The sequence below is a fragment of the Melitaea cinxia genome, chromosome 4, assembly GCF_905220565.1.
Source record: "Melitaea cinxia chromosome 4, ilMelCinx1.1, whole genome shotgun sequence".
Taxonomy (NCBI): Eukaryota; Metazoa; Arthropoda; class Insecta; order Lepidoptera; family Nymphalidae; genus Melitaea; species Melitaea cinxia.
Window position 1 is genome coordinate 8,464,596 of NC_059397.1, and position 17,392 is coordinate 8,481,987.

Consider the following 17,392-nt stretch of genomic DNA (forward strand, 5'->3'; position numbering starts at 1 on the left):
TAATCTATCTCTTTCATACATTATAGGAGTGTAATAATTTCGTTACCTATAACGTTAACAGTAGCAATTAACAGTAACGGTATAGATAAGTAACGTTAAAAATAACGTTAAATAAGTTTTTACCGGTAAAAAATATAACGGTAAAATGTGTGAAAAATAACGTTATCTAAAGTATCGTTACTCCAAAAATAATGTTATGCCGACCTTGACAAATTAACGATACCGAATTTTTAACGGTATTCCAAGCCCTAGTTACGATGCTTGTCAAAAAGTACTCGTTGAGTAAAAGTATTGAATGCAAAGTATCGAGTACAAAAGTATCGGTATCGAATGGTAATGTACTCGATGCCACAAAGTATCGATACTTTTTTCGTGTCCCTACTCAGTCGTTTAGGCACGTTTAGGTGTGCACCTTCTGTTCAATGTGACCGCTTGTGGCAGATTTCTGCCATTTTGGCAGATTTCGCTCCCAAATTTTGTCTGTGGCAGATCATGCTGACGATTTACAAAAGGCAGATTTAAAAGATTTCGGGAAAATACACATGACTTAGTTAAAATTTTCAATGAATTATCTTTTTTTAAAAATAATTTACATTTGCTTTATTATATAATTAGATCAAAATTTATTTCACCGAACTGGCAACATCTATATCATGGCCTGATAATACGGGGATTTCCCTCTTACTCTGTTTTTAAACTAGTACGTCATATGATAAAGAACCATGGAGCATAGAGAAATGCTCCATGTAAAGAACTGTAATTAAAATAGGAGTTTTCATATTCATATGATAAGAATATAAACACTATTCTCATTTATTGATTTAATTTTATTTTACGTTTTTCTCGTTTGGTGAGTAATGTGTGCGGTTCTGTGTAACGAATCATAAACTATGAAGAGAAAATACGAGCGTGCTTAATGAGCTGAGTGGAACAAGATTTTTTGCTTTCTTCCTGAAATAACAATCAAAAAGTAGATGACGAACTTCGACAAATTTTTGACATAACTATATATTTGTTAGAATCAGGTGGAAGTAGCACCATAAGCACAATTTTGAGTGTAGACAAATTTTTGGGAACGATTGGAAAAATGCGGGATGTGAATGGGGCTACAAATAATCCAAATATTTAAAATTTCGCGAAAACTTTATTGTCTATGTCAAACGTTTCGTGCGAGAGAATATTCTCGTAGGTACTTAAACCTGAACAAAAACAAAATAAGGAATAGGTTCTTAAACAAACACGTTTCAGACTCTTTTGAAAAGAGGGATTAAAGGAACACGAAGATTGTGTGTATCCATTAAACCAATTAAAAATATGTTTAAAAAAACATGTCGTTTACATCTATGCATACGGAGAATGAAGATGAAGATTTGGAGGCAAATGTTTAATACACACTAAAAGTAGTATGCAGTAGATGTAATACCGCTTAATGAAATTGTAATTTTTTTTTGTTGATTAAAGAAATTACGTTTTATTCGTTGTTTTTTTTTAGTTTTCATGATGACATATTTTCGGCATTTTTGTCGTCAAATGTGCCAGATTCTGGCAGATTTTTTACCCAGTCTGTGGTAGGGCTTGGAATACCGTTAAAAATTCGGTATCGTTAATTTGTCAAGGTCGGCATAACGTTATTTTTGGAGTAACGATACTTTAGATAACTTTATTTTTCACACATTTAACCGTTATATTTTTTACCGGTAAAAACTCATTTAACGTTATTTTTAACGTTACTTATCTATACCGTTACTGTTAATTGCTACTGTTAACGTTATAGGTAACGAAATTATTACGCTCGTATAATGTATGAATTAACTCCGCCGTTGCCGGTCCCAAGCCCGGATGTGAAAGGAGGAGGGTTCGTGAGAAGAACCACTCACTGGTAAAAACCAGCGGTTTAGGCTACCAGAAGCCTTAAGTCTCCTTAAAAAGACTGGCCCTGCGAGCACGGTTGCAAAGATGGCAGCCCCGTCACCGTGATCGGGATGCTGTGGGCTAATCACCTGCACATTCTTAAAGTAACAGATTTTGAAACCCTCAAAGAGAAATAAAGACCGATCCCCCTTATTACCGATGACCTTTAGCGCGAAATTACGGACACGGATTGGATGTTGGAATGTCAGAACCATGACTCAACCTGAAAGGCTTCCGCAGGTAGCCAAAAACATGCGGGAGATTTGGTGAAATAACATCTGATTTTGACTCGACCCTTCTGTACTGTGGAAAAGAGGATGAGAACGCAACTTGGGAGTACGACGTGGGGCTGCTCCTAAGCCGTAGCGCGAAGAACAGCCTTCTGTCCTGGAATCCGATATCGGAACGAATCATCACAGCTCGGTTCTCATCTAGAGTCAGAAAAATCACTGTGATCCAATGTTACGCCCCAACTAACTCGGCATTGCCGGATGAAAAGGAGAGTTTTTACGAGCAGCTGGAGTCGACCTTGAAGAGCACAAAGAAGCAGGATATAGTAATCCTGATGGGAGACCTGAATGCCAAGATGGGCTCAGACAACGAGGACCGAGAGCATTACATGGGACGCGAAGGGGCCGCCAGAGTAATAAACGAAAACGGAGAACTCTTCGGTGACCTGTGCTCTGCACACGATCTGGTGATCGGAGGAACCCTGTTCAAACACAAGGAGTGCCACAAAATCACCTGGATTTCTCCTGATGGTGTGACCCGAAACCAGATCGATCATATTGCGATAAGCAGAGCATGGAGAACATCGCTACTCGATGTTAGGAACCGTCGCGGCGTGGATGCGGATAGCGATCACCATCTTGTTGTTGCTGATGTACGTCTCAGGATGGCAGCAGCTCGACGTAAGGTTGAGAAGGCATCCAAAAAGTTCAATTTGCAGATCCTGAGGAGCGAAGAGGGAAGAAAGGAGTTTAGTATCTGCCTTCCCAACCAATTTGAACTTTTGAAAGACCTGGAAGACGAGGACATGGACGAAGCTTGGGGGCGTATGCGTACTGCCTTCACTAAAGCCGGCGAAAAAGCCCTAGGCTATAAAAACTCTAAACAAGAACCTTGGATGACCCAGGAGCTGTGGTCTGCAATAGAGAAAAGGCAGAGTATAAAGCTAGACCTGCTGGCCGCTAATAACTTTACCACCAAAAAGACCCTCGATGAAGAGTACGCAGCCATACGTCTCCAAATTCGTAAATTGGCTAGGCGCGACATACGACGCGCCGCCGACGAGCTAGCCGACCGGGCTAACGCAGCAGCCAAGGTATCAAACATGAGGGAGTTGTACGACGTCACTAAGCGTTTGTGCAACAAGTCACGTCCCCCCAAAAAGCTGCTGAAGGACACCACGGGACAGCTGCTTTGTACTACAGAGGAGCAACTTAAACGATGGACCGAGCACTTCTCCAACCTATTAACCCAATGCCAAACTCAACCGACGACAGTTCCGAATAGCCCAGGATCACTCCTGAATCTGCCAACGACTCCACCTAGATACGCAGAAGTAGTCGCTGCCATCAAACAGCTCAAGGCAGGAAAGGCGCCAGGAGTGGACAACGTCAACGTGGAGCTCTTTAAGGCGGACCCGGCTAGGTCAGCCGAGACACTCTGTCCCCTCTTGCAGCGCGTTTGGGAGACGAAGCGTGTCCTCTGTGAATGGAAGCAAGGTTTGCTCGTGAAGGTACCGAAGAAAGGTGACTTGTCAGTCAGCGATAACTGGAGAGGCATAACGCTCTTACCAACTGCTACTAAAGTACTGGTAAAAGTACTTCTCAACCGTATGGCTCCAGAGATTGTGAAAACACTTCGGGATCAAAACTATGAGTTCAGCGCGTCGAGTCGAAGATTTTCTGCACGGAGCGGCAACGCCGTAGATGTATCGATAAAAATTTCGTTAATTCGTGATATTAGAGGTATCGTTATCAGTATCGTTAAAATCCTATTTAACGGTAAAATTTAACGTTAAAAAACGTTTTCGTTACCGAATTACCGTTAAAAGTTTTAACGGTAAAAAAGGTATCTGTTAAAATTAACGCTATTTACCGGTACTTTATAATGGTAATTGGTAACGGTAAGTCTGTGGCAGATTCGCCACTATTGAAACCATATTGAAATTTGAAACGGTCACACTGCTTCTGTTATCTATGGTGTGCATCCGTATCACAGAACACTAGTAATCCGTATGTACTCCAAATGTACTCTTGATGTACTCCTTTGATGTACTCTGTGATGTGCATTTACGCTTGTATTTTATTAAATAAATCTTATTTGTGATAAATGCTTTAGAGAAGTTTAGTGTATTAACATTAGTTATATAATTATATTATAATTTTTCCTTAATACCTTTTTCTGTGATACTTCCTTTTAAATTATAATACCTAAGGTAAATTTGAGTTTAAAAAAAGATAATAAAGATAATAATACGATTATATTAAGTAATATTTTTAAACTTCTATGCGATGAATCAATAACATAATTATTATTTATATTATTTATTTGAAGTCTAATACAATACTAACAGACAAAGGTACTTTTCAATGTAAAAGTAATCCTCAATAATAGTTTGTTAATTTATCCTGATAAAGTTATATTCAACTTTTATAAAGTTAGTTCGAATTCGATCTATGTAATTACTAATAAATTTTATTTGTTTTAGAATGTTAAGAGGAAGAGTACAACATTTACTTCATTGCGCACTGTTTTTTTCATTTATATTTCTATTTTTGGTGGGTGCTGGTGCTGTCATTTTAGATGATAAAGAGAAGGCTTACATTGATCCTTGGGAAACTTATGGAATCTTAGGAGCTATTATACTGTATATTTTGAGATTTCTTACATTTTTAACATTACCTCAAGTTCTGTGTAATTTTGGTGGGTTAATATTATTTAATGCATTCCCAGGAAAGATAAAACTTAAAGGATCTCCTTTGCTTGCACCTTTTATTTGTATAAGGGTTGTAACTAGAGGTGATTTCCCCGACCTAGTAAAAGAAAATGTATCAAGAAATATGAATAAGTGTATAGACGTGGGAATGGAGAACTTTATGATAGAAGTTGTGACTGATAAAGCTGTTAACCTGCCTAAGCACAGAAGAATCAGAGAAGTTGTAGTGCCAGCTGAATATAAAACAAAAACAGGCGCCATGTTTAAAGCGAGGGCATTGCAGTATTGCTTGGAAGATAATGTTAACATATTGGCAGACACTGACTGGATTGTACATTTAGACGAAGAAACATTACTGACAGAGAATTGTGTCTGTGGAATATTAAATTTTGTTCAAGATGGTCAACATCAGTTTGGTCAAGGCTTAATTACTTATGCCAATGAGCGTATTGTTAACTGGTTAACGACACTTGCTGATAGTTTTCGTGTAGCTGACGATATGGGAAAAGTGAGATTGCAATTACGTTTATTTCACAAGCCCCTCTTCAGTTGGAAGGGTTCATATGTTGTCACTCAGGTAAGTTATTAAAATATTTGGGATTGCTAATTAGTGTACTCTAGTAGACAAAATGTTTAAAATTAATCATATTTTTATTATTTCAGGAAACATATTTATACTACGTGATCCGTTCAGGGTCTTTAAAATATCAAGCTTGGTCACAGGGGCGGGTGGTGGTTAGGTTTTTCTCATTAGTCAATAATCTCTAAAAAAATCACACTTTCATAATAATAATGACAAATGTGAGCCAAAATATATTTTTCAAACTTTCTGTTTGCAAAAAATTTCAAATCATACTTCTGAATTACCCTGTGGAAACTCAAGGGGGAGGTTTAGCAACTACTATGGGTGGTCATCAAGTAAACTCGATCACAAGCAACGAGTCACGTAGTATGTGTATGTTGCCTTATCTGTCAAGAGGCTAGTTAATGGTATATTCTATGAAAAAAACAATGTCTGATAAATAGAATACATCATTAATAATTTAGTAAATAATAAATATTATTAAAATGTTTTTTGTGTCTAATTTGTAATGTGCCACTTTGACACCAAGACATTATTACACCTAAGGATTAGTTATATATTATTTTTTAAATATAATGTCTATTTTAGGTCAGCGCAGAAAAAAAAGTGTCCTTTGATAATGGTCCTGATGGATCGGTAGCAGAAGATTGTTTCTTTGCTATGAAAGCATTTTATCAAGGATATTCATTTAATTTTATTGAAGGAGAAATGTGGGAAAAATCTCCCTTTACTTTATGGGATTTCATGCAGCAGAGAAAGAGGTGGCTGCAAGGTATATTATTAGTTGTTCATTCTAAGGAACTGCCTAGGTTGTACAAGGTATTCTTAACTCTATCGTGTTACTCATGGGTGACAATGCCTTTATCAAGTAGCAATATTGTACTTGCCAAACTGTGTCCCATACCATGTCCCCATGCAGTGGATTTAATATGTGGTTTTATTGGAGCAGTCAATATTTATATGTACATATTTGGTGTGATGAAGTCATTTTCAATCAATAGATTTGGCCCTTTTAAGTTTGTTTTATTCATTGCTGGAGCACTAGCTACCATTCCTTTAAATATAGTAATTGAAAATATTGCAGTCATATGGGGGGTTTTAGGTAAAAAGCACAAATTTTACGTAGTAAATAAGGAAGTTAAGATACCAGTAACAGTATGATTCTTTGTCAGATTAAATGCATATTGTAGTTATATAAAAATATATTGCACAAATTACCTAAGATTGACTGTCTAATGATTAGTTGAAGATTAATGCAAGTTAAATGTTAATGATTTGTTTTTTAATTTATACCAGTTTTAAATTAACCCACGAATAAGTGATTAAACAATCACCACTTATCCTTTATTACCAAAGACTTATTTATTTTTATTAACCAGTAATAAGTTTAGTTTTGTCAATTTTCATTTTCTAATAGAAATTGTTATTTATTATTAGTCTGTATTATTTTTGAAGAAATATGAAAGTTTTTTTTTTATAATTTTAGGACATACATGATATTTTTGTCAACCTTAGTTTTTGAACAATTTTGTTACTGTTGTATAAATGATTCATATTTTTTAAATATTAATAAGTTATCATGTAAAAATGTTTGGAAACATTTTTTGCTATAAATTCAAATAGATACATGTTTGTGGTTTTTAGAGAAATATAAGATAGCACAAAAAAAGTTCTGTGGTAACCGTAATACCTACAATAGACTGTTAGCAGAGCATAATGTCTTAATATGGTATAAAATATTATTTGTATACTATTATTATATAAATTTAAATTTCACTATGGGCACACATTAATAAGATTTATAAAATATTTAAAATATAACTAAGTAATATGCGCATTGGTTTATTCTACACTTGTACTTAATTATACAAGCAATAAAAGTTGACATATTTCGGAGATTAAAGCTAATAAGATGAATAAGAAGACCTTAATAATAAATATTAAATACCTATCTTTTAAGCTTAGAAAACAACCATTTAGCCAGCCCCAATTATGTATTTTTCTATCTGTAATTGTTTATTATTGGCCATTAATAATTACATATCTTTGTTCAGTTATCTTTCAATGTTATGCGGAAATATCTTATTTAAATTGTGTTACATTTATTTTGTTATGGACATAAAAATATTTAATTGTAACTAGGACATAACTGGAATAAAAAATTTACTGCTTATTTCAGTTATTCACTAATATTTATGAATGTACATGATAAAATAATAATTTATGGTATTTGTAAAAAATAATTTTATTTTAATTCTCACGCTTGGTATTTTAAAGCATAATTATTGTGTGCGATATTGTTAAAAATTATTGATATTTTCACAACTGTTAATTTATAATATATTATTACGTTAAGGGCCTGTTTCACCAGTTCTGGATAAAGCTATTTGATGCATAAAATACAAATAGGCTTTGACAGTAGGAGGTAAAATAGTCCAGTAGGACCTCTTCTCCTCAATTTATAAACTAAAACTTTAAGGTTAATATATGCGAATAGAAGTATCTCATAAATATAGTAGAAATTGATGGTAAAGAAGAATAATCAATCAAAAACTTCTTACTGTTGGATACTGTCATCCGTCAAATAGCTTTATCCACAACTGGTGAAATGGTCCCTAAGGCCCTGTTCCTGTTCTGTGGAAAAAGTTTGTCCTGTAAATAAGTTACGATTAGATTTTATCAGCAGGAGGTAAAATAAGACATTAGGAACTGTTTTACCTCGCTTAGAAATATCTTATAAATACAGTGAAGTTCAATAGTGAAAAAGAATAATAACATCAAAAACTTTAATTTGTTGCCGTCATCGGTCAAATAGCATTATCCACAACTGGTAAAATAGGCTCTAAGCCACGTGATTTTTTAACCATAAGTAAAATGGTGATTTAAATTATATTATAAGGTAAATTGTTATCTAAAACGAATGGCGTAGTAACTGTTGTTGTGTATTTCCTACCAGTCTGACGAGGCTCAAAAAAAATTTTTAGGAATTATTTTTGTGTTTTTGTACACGTTATTGTCAATGTTCTAATGTTAGAATACTTTAAGATGACTTATTAAATCTTTATTAACTCCTAAATACTTTACATTAAACTTGTTGAGTGTAACATCAATAATGTCTTAGAATAAATCTGACTTCAGCTGGTATATGTTCAGAATATGGCTTCTGGATTTGTTCTACTTCGAAAGACGATTGTGGGCGGATTTTAATTCGCAAGAAGACGCACCCTCAAAAGTTACAATGTATAAGTATTCTATTATCAAGGTTAATCTTACAAATTATATAAAATATAATTGTGTTTGCTCGCAAACGAAAAAAAACCGACTTCAATTACATCGACGAGTAATACAACGTAGATCGACGAAAAAATAGTCAAGTAACTACGCGTTATCAAAGATTATTCAAAAAGTAGTTATCAGATCTCAATAAAATTTATATGTGACCACATGACAAACATCAGCTTTCGATTAAATTAAAAATTATCAAAATCGGTACACCCAGTAAAAAGTTATTGCGGATTTTCGAGAGTTTCCCTCGATTTCTCTGGGATCCCATCATCAGATCCTGGTTTCCTTATTATGGTACTGAACTAGGGATATCTCCTTTGCAACAAAAAAAGAATTAAAAAAAAAATTGTCGAAATCGGTCCACACGGTCAAAAGTTCTGATGTAACATACATAAAAAAAATACAGTCAAATTGAGAACCTCCTCCTTTCTTGGAAGTCGGTTAAAAACAATTAAAAAACCTAAAAATACAGTAACAATAATTTTAAAAGATGTACCTATTTGATGTTAATGGACTTGGGCATACACCGTCATTATTATTATTCAACTAGCTTTTACCCGCGGCTTCGCTCGCATTAATTTTTTTTTAATAAAAAGTATACTTCCTTTAAGAATATGTGTACAAAGTTTTATGATGATCGGTTAAGTAGTTTTCGCGTGAAAGCGTAACAAACAAACTTAAATTCACATTTATAATATTATATTAGGTTATTATAAATTGTTGGATCTTTACTTTTGACGTAGACAATAACTGTGTATATAATGATAATGAAAAAATTATAAAAGTGCCATTTTTTGTTTTATAAATAACAATTAAACTATGCTTTAAAAACCAAAGCTGCAGAATGTAGGTACCTATATATGATACTGTAAACTTCGAATTGAGTTACTTAAAATGGTAATAGTACAAGATCCTAACTAAAAATTACCTTCACCCATCTGTTTAATTGCTAAACATTATTTTGTGTTTGTATACTTTAGTATACTAAAATTAAATTATGAAGGGGGTGGCTAAAAAGTCCTGGAGTTATGCTCACCAAGTCACCAACTGCCATTCACACCAGATTTTAGCAGACAACCTTATATCATCGTATTAGCTATAAAGTAGTGCCCATCGGTGAAGGTACTTTCAAGTTTAATATTCTTGATTTAACAAATATGATTACAAAAAAAGAACCACAATTTTCAATATGTCATCAGTATAATTTTTAAATTTTATGATTTACATAAATAAAATTTTCTGTACTGTATGTATTGTTTAATGATCTCAATTTAACCATAATTTATCAAAACAACATTTTGCAATTTTGTAAGTACAAACCCGAGGTACGTTCAATTTTTTTAAATTAGTGTAGTGAAAGTATTATTTTTAGTATAAATTCTTGTTTTTTTTTAAAAGTATTTTGTAAAAATGTTTTGCAAAACTTAGTTCCACACAATTTCTTTAAATATAAAATTATCAAACCTAAATAACCAAATATTTCATAGTTAAAATTTTGGCAATGTTAATGTCAATGTTCTACGTATTTAACTAGTCATAAATGTAAGTAAGATAGACATTTTAGTAATATCATGTACGTTAGATGTATAAAAAATATTAAAATTTACTTCGCGTTTAAGGGTTAATTACTTGTTTAGAAGGTGTCAATTGGTGCCTTCTTAATATGCTCCAATAATTACATGAACAATTAACTGCCACACTATAATGACACGTCCCCATGTTTAAAGAATGTACCTATTTTGTATTGTTAGAATTATTAGGTTCTTAGCGAAGTTTTTAAAATATTCATAAAGACACATTACATTTAAAATCAGTTAAAGTAAAATGTGATACGCGCGTTTTTGTACTGAATGATTCATAATAATTAACACATATGTAAGTATTAATTATGATATAGTCGTGTTTCAAGAACTAAATAATTGATAAGACATGCTATTTTATCATCCATCAACAATTTTAATGATTACACTGATAAACAGTAAATTTGATAAATGAAATCAAGTCATATTTTCAAACACTACTACCTACCCGCATATAACCCCAATACTTAACCCTAAACCCCATACTTAGTTTTGTTCAATCACCTTCAGTTTTCATAAAATATCGACTTACTCGATTACGCGAATTTTGCTTACTGACGTGTGTTTCCGAATAAATTAACGAAAAAATATTGAAATGAAAACAGTTTTTTTTAATGATGTGTTATACATCATACTAAGAAGATATGCCGAGAGTGTGTGTAAACCACCCTGATACCCTCTGTTATAATTGCGGTCAACTTACTGGTCAACGTCGTAGTTTGACACCATTAGTTAAAAACTTTTATTTTAATTATTTTGGTTTTTCGGCGCGAAATTTGGACAAAACCTGGACTCCTAGTGTTTGCTGTGCACAGTGTGTCACTTTGTTAACATCATGGGCTTAAGGATCTCGTCATATGCCATTCGCAGTTCCAATGATATGGGCCGAACAGAAAGACCATGTATCAGATTGTTATTTCTGCCAAACTTCTATAAAAGGTATTAATCACAAATCTAGGCACTCTGTGAACTATCCAAATCTACAATCTGCTCAAAGACCTATCCCACACAGTGATGATTTACCTGTCCCTCAGCCTCCAGTAAACATGGATGTCGTGACCGAAAAAAATGTATCCGAGAGTTCAGACTCCGATCCGACTTTTGAGCCCAGCCCAGCTACTTCAAACAGAGAACCTCATTTTATAACTCAAAACGATCTCAATGACTTGGTACGTGATTTGGATTTCAATAAAAGACAGGCGTAATTGTTGGCGCCCCAACTTCATGACTGGAATTTACTGGAAAAAAATACCAAAACGGATATACAGAACTCGACATAAGCACTTGTCAAGTTTTTTTTTTTCTCAAGATGGCAATATAGTGTTTTGCAGTAACATTCCCTCAGTGATGACGGAGTTGATGTTTGAATATAAAACACCTGACTGGCGGTTGTTTATAGATTCCTCAAAGGTTAGTTTAAAAGCTGTACTGTTACATAATGGTAATAAATATCCTTCCGTGTCGGTCGCTCATGCTACTGAAATGAAAGAATCATATGAAAATATGAAATCACTGCTAGAACATATTAAATATAACTAATATTACTGGAAAATATGTGGAGATTTGAAAGTAATTGCTATTTTGCTAGGTCTACTGCTTGGATATACGAAGTTTTGTTGTTTCCTCTGTGAGTGGGATAGTCGAGAAAAAAAATCACTAAAAAAAGAGTAGCCTAAGCGAGACGCTCTTAAACGAGACGGTCAACGAAATGTTCTTCACACTCCTTTAATAAATCCTGAAGTTGTATTGCTACCTCCATTGCATATCAAACTCGGACTAATGAAAATTTTTGTCAAAGCTGGATAAAAATGGAGACGGTTTTTGTTACTTGAAACAAAAATTCCCAAAAATCAGTGATGCCAAAATAAAAGAAGGAATATTTGTAGGGCTACAGATAAGAGATAAAGATAGAGAGAAAGAGATATGGCTGATAAAGAGTTTGAACAAAAACTTAATCCAATCGAAAAATCAGCATGGACATGTTTTCGAAATATTGTTCGTTATTTTCTTGAAAACCACAGGGCCGAAAACTATGAAGAGTTAGTCAACAACATCTTAGCGGCTTACAGCTAGGACATGGGATTCAATATGTCGCTCAACATTTTTTTTCCTCAAAATTTGGGAGCGGTAGCGAAAAACACGGTGAGCGGTTCTATCAGGACATATCCAACATGGAAAAAAGGTACCAGGGCAAGTGGAGTCCGAACATGTTAGCTGACTACTGCTGACTACCTGACGTTAAATATTCCCGAAAATCCTGAATAAACGTAAATATCAGTTATTTTTTCTTCATTTGAAACATTTTTGTACAGTTTTTACTTAAAAAAGATTAATGGCTGTTGCAAAAAAACTGAAGGTGATCGAAATTTTCTAAAAATGCAGATTAGTTACAGACTAGTTGTAGATACAAAATAACCCATTAAATTACATTTAACTTTCATTAAGGTTATTTTTGTCTATCAGTGTTATTGGCACCTCATTTTGTGGATATTCGTACTGTATTTAATAAACGTGATTTCGAATTGTGTATTGTAGTTTTTTTTCCATCTAGACAAAAGTATTAGCTTACTTAAGAAACACAACACTGTAATTAGTGCTTAGCATTATTTCTGAATCATTATTTCTCTAAAGAATGGATTCATTAGACCAGTCCACAAAAAAGGTAAACAAAATAATTATTGTTACTACTGCTCTACAACTTAACTGTCATCACTGGATTAAATAATGGAGAAATATATTAGTAATTTAATATGTGACTTCTACAATAAACGTAAAGTAATATACGAGTTTCAATATGGATTTCAAAAAGGTAAAAGCGCGAAAAGTCTTTTAAGAGCCGTTTCACATAAATCAGTAACAATCCGCGAAATTGTTATATTTTGACTTCGTTAATCTCAGTATTGGATGTGATATATAATTTCTATTTTTGAAATATAATAGAGCAACCTTTGTTGTAGTAACATAATGAATAAGAATTTTGTTTTATATTATGTGTACAAATTATTAACCTTTTCATCAGCCGCCTCCCTGGGTAAGCGGTCGAAATGTATACTTTGAAGTCCTATTTTTCAATAACGTCTACCTTAAAACTGTATAAAAAATATGGTAATATGTGAAATATGTTTTTGTTGATACATAATATAGATTTTTTCCATTTGTATCTTCGTTAATCCATAATAAAATTTTAAAATTACGCATATTTTCCAAATACAATTATTTCCAATTACAATTTTAAAAGCGATATTTTCTTAGAAAACTAAGAAATTTTAACGTACTATCTATACCAAAGTAAATTTACATCATTTAAGAACATAGGGTATGTTGACCCTGACCCGACCATCGGTCGGCTTTTTAAGTGCCAATGTGGTAGTGAAACTGGTTATTCCTTAGTCACGTCTTACGACACACACGTGAAGAGAGGGGGTGGCTATATTCTTTAATGCCGTAACCACACCGTGTCCGTAACCACACCGCATTTCACCACGATCGCCCTTTGACCCGCTGATTCACAGCCTATATTAGAGTAGGTGGCAAACAATTTAAACGTTTTAACTGAGGTAGGGCACTGCAGGAATTTCCTGCTCAAAATATGGAGCAGCCCGACTGGGCTAGTACCTCGACCTTACAGAAGATCACAGCAAAATAATACTGTTTTCAAGCAGTATTGTGTTCCTGTTGGTGAGTAACGGCCGAACCCAATATTCAATCTAAAGATAGAGATAGGTAGTTATCATCGACTGCTAATAACTAACTCTCTGTCCTTTGTAGTTGTCCCAATAATTCGCATAGGGGACTACTATCTTCAGTTAGCTGTAGATAGACCGGCTACCTGAGCTCTCCCTTACATTCCAGTATACGCAGCGTCACAGACGGCCTCAGTTATGTTACATAGATGTTTTGTAGTATTTAAATTTGTCATACAAATTTTATTCATATTAAAGTAATCTTGTTTTATAAAAATATGGACAAATTAATTTTTACACAGACTTTTTAATTTATAATAAATGATATTATTTTAATATGAAATGCATGGTAAATCTAGTAACGGAACGTTTTAACACGACACGACAAGACGCTACGAGGCCATTACGCTTTATTGAATCGTCGTTTCACAAGAAACTTATTATTTTTATTCAATTAATTGTTGCAAAAGAGCAATATCACTTGAACTGCTATTTGAACTTGAGTCTGCCATTATTTTTCACTCGAAATTAATTTTATTTTAAACAAAGAAAATACTTTTGCAATTAATAAATCTTAGTTATCCCCCGAAAACTATAGATCGGATATTGTTGTTACTAAAGATAACCAACGTTACTGACAGATAGAACTCTATTATTATTGGGACGCTTAAACTGTCATTTTCATACGAACTGTTATCTCTGGTAAGCTATCCTCCCTCTCGTCGATAGATAGCTTTGAAGGATAAGATTGCCTATCATCGACAAGTTTATTGGGTCAGTAAAATGAATGATAGATAGATATTTCTGTCTCTAGTAGGACATAACCAGAGATAGACTGAATATTGGGTTCGGCCGTAAGGTGACCAGGGCTCCTGGGGGGGATTGGGGATTGGGTCGGTAACGCGCTTGCGATGCTTCTGGTGTTGCAGGTGTCTATAAGCTACGGTAATCGCTTACCATCAGGTGAGCCGTACGCTTGTTTGCCGAACTAGTGAGTAAAAAAATCAGTATGGCCAATACAAATGTTTGTCATGTGCGGGGATCGAACCCGCAAAAAAAGTAGAGTAAGTTACTCCTTATTACATCAGCTATCTGCCAGAGAAAATCCCGTCAAAATCGGTCCAGCCGTTCCAGAGATTAGCCGGAACAAACAGACAGACAGACAGACAAAAAAAAATTGTAAAAAAAAAATATTTTGGTACATGTACCGTGTCTACACACACATACACACACATCAGCCTATCGCAGTCCACTGCTGGACAAAGGCCTTCACAAGTTCGCACAAAAAATGGCGTGAAATCATCTGTTTTGCCCATAGTCACCACACTGGGCAGGCGGGTTGATGACCGCAGGGCTGACCGTGTATATATCCATTAGTAGGGCTGCCATCCGTCCGGGTTTCCCCGGACTTGTCCTAGTTTGGAAGACGTCCGGGGAGCGTCCGGGCGTGGTTTAAGTTGTGTAATAAAAGTCCGGGTTTTCGATCAGATCCCGTTCCCATAATTTATGTAAATAAAAGCTATAGGAGATAACTGCAATACAAACTTTGGGGGAATAGAACGACAAGGAGTCAACAACGTCTTCTATAAGCTAAAACAAAATCTGAACTCTAGCCTGGTTGGTGTTGGTTGCTCTGCACACGTTATTAACAACGCCATACATCATGGATGTGACTTACTGCCAGTGGACGCTAAGACTATCATCTTGAAAATTTACAATTATTTTTCTATATACACAATCCGAACCGAATCCCTCAAAGAGTTCTGTGGGAACAGCTGATGTCGAACACAAACAGCTTCTACTATATTATTCCAAAACTAGATGGCTTAGTCTGTTTTCTACAATAGAGAGACTTCTGAAGCTCTTCACTCCATTGAAAGACTACTTTGAAAATGTACAAAAACCACCTGTCGTAATCAAAGATTTTTTCCAAAATCCGCTGTCAGAAGCTTATTTGCTTCTAGTCCACACCATTATGCATATCTTGCATAGCAAAATAGAAAAATTAGAAAAAAGAGGCAATTCCGTCGTAGAAACTCAAAACATTCTTGGATCTATAAGAAAAAGCCTAGAAGATAGAATCAAAGAAAGCTTCGTTCCCTTAAGTATTAAAAGCATTTTAAACAAACACGACGAGAACATAAAACAAGAGTTCAAAAACTATACTATGAGTTTCTATAATGAAATAAAAATGTACATTGAAGATTAGAATCAACTTCTTCAACAATTTGATAAAGACTGGATGTTTTTGGCGAATATAAATGAAAAACTCAATGGGCGGTTATCGAAGATACTATTGCATTTTTGAAAGATAAGAATATAGCAATTGACGACACGAAATTGATAGATACACGAAAAAAACTGACTTAAATTACATGGACAAGTAATAGGTACAACGTAAGTAAACGAAAAAAGTTAACAAACGCACTAGTTGAATGAAAAAAGTATTGAAATGTCCGGGGTGTAAGCTCGAAAATCCGGGGAACTTACGCTTCCGGTCCTGGGAGGCAGGTTTTAGAGATGGCAGCCCTATCCATCAGTAAAAAGCCGTTATTTTAAGAATACAAACAAACACTCCAATTTTATTTATTTGTATAGATTATACAAACAGAAGAAGCCTACTAATACATCTTTAAAAAGTAATATTATTCTTGGACGAATTTTAACAAGTTTTTAAACTTTCACGGTTAATGTGAACTCACCGTGGTAGGTGACTCATCAGCGCCTTTAACATCGCCGAAATATCGGGAGTATCAAAATGACAATTGCGGTAAGTCGCGTAGAATTAAAAGTGAATTTTATTAAATATACTGTTAAATATTTTCTACGAAGCTTGATGTGTATAAAACAATCGCTAAGTCATTATACTAAGTGCAGGTATTATCGAAGGCAATCTATTAAAAACTTTGTGGACAAGCAGAGGTTGAGATTGATTGAAGAGCTTATTTTATTTGTATTACATTTCATAGAGGAGTAATGGGACATTTATTCCACGATTACGTCATGTTATTTTATAATTTTGGGTATGGTTATACGTCCTCATATGTTTTTTATATGTTTGGTCGTATTCTAATCTAATCTGTCTAATCTTTTTACAAAGAAATGCGTTTACATTGCTTTTAATCTTTGTTAGAAGTTTCAATATTAGGTAAATTATTCATTTAATTTTCTTATAATAATCATAACGAATTTGACTACTTGATTGTTATAACTCCAATTAAGAAAATATAATAGAAAACAACAGTACTGAATTATCGAACCTTAACTAAACTCTAAACTGAAATATCGAATATTATTAGGCTGGTATAAGTTTTGAAAAATTAGAACCTTTTGGTTACTTTATTTGGTTCTTCAGTAGAAATATTCAAGTTTGAAGTTCTGGCAGAGGAGAACCAAAATTTTCAAA

General features: G+C 34.1%; 1 protein-coding gene and 1 pseudogene across 1 annotated transcript; both read left to right on the top strand.

The window, feature by feature from the left end:
• The first annotated feature begins 1,328 nt into the window (after positions 1–1,328).
• LOC123670321 lies at positions 1,329–12,830 on the top strand (annotated as a pseudogene).
• On the top strand, positions 4,629–6,709 carry LOC123670120 (beta-1,4-mannosyltransferase egh). The gene is made up of 2 exons (XM_045603627.1): positions 4,629–5,432; positions 6,027–6,709. Exons 1-2 carry the CDS (start codon positions 4,629–4,631, stop codon positions 6,597–6,599), a joined length of 1,377 nt encoding a protein of 458 aa, XP_045459583.1. The 3' UTR covers positions 6,600–6,709.
• Positions 12,831–17,392: the final 4,562 nt, after the last annotated feature.

Excerpts from the sequence above, each read along its gene's own strand:
- LOC123670120 (XM_045603627.1), top strand. The coding sequence starts at position 4,629 with ATGTTAAGAGGAAGAGTACAACATTTACTTCATTGCGCACTGTTTTTT. Across the intron at positions 5,433-6,026 it reads GTTCATATGTTGTCACTCAG|GTCAGCGCAGAAAAAAAAGT; the intron begins GTAAGTTATTAA and ends TGTCTATTTTAG.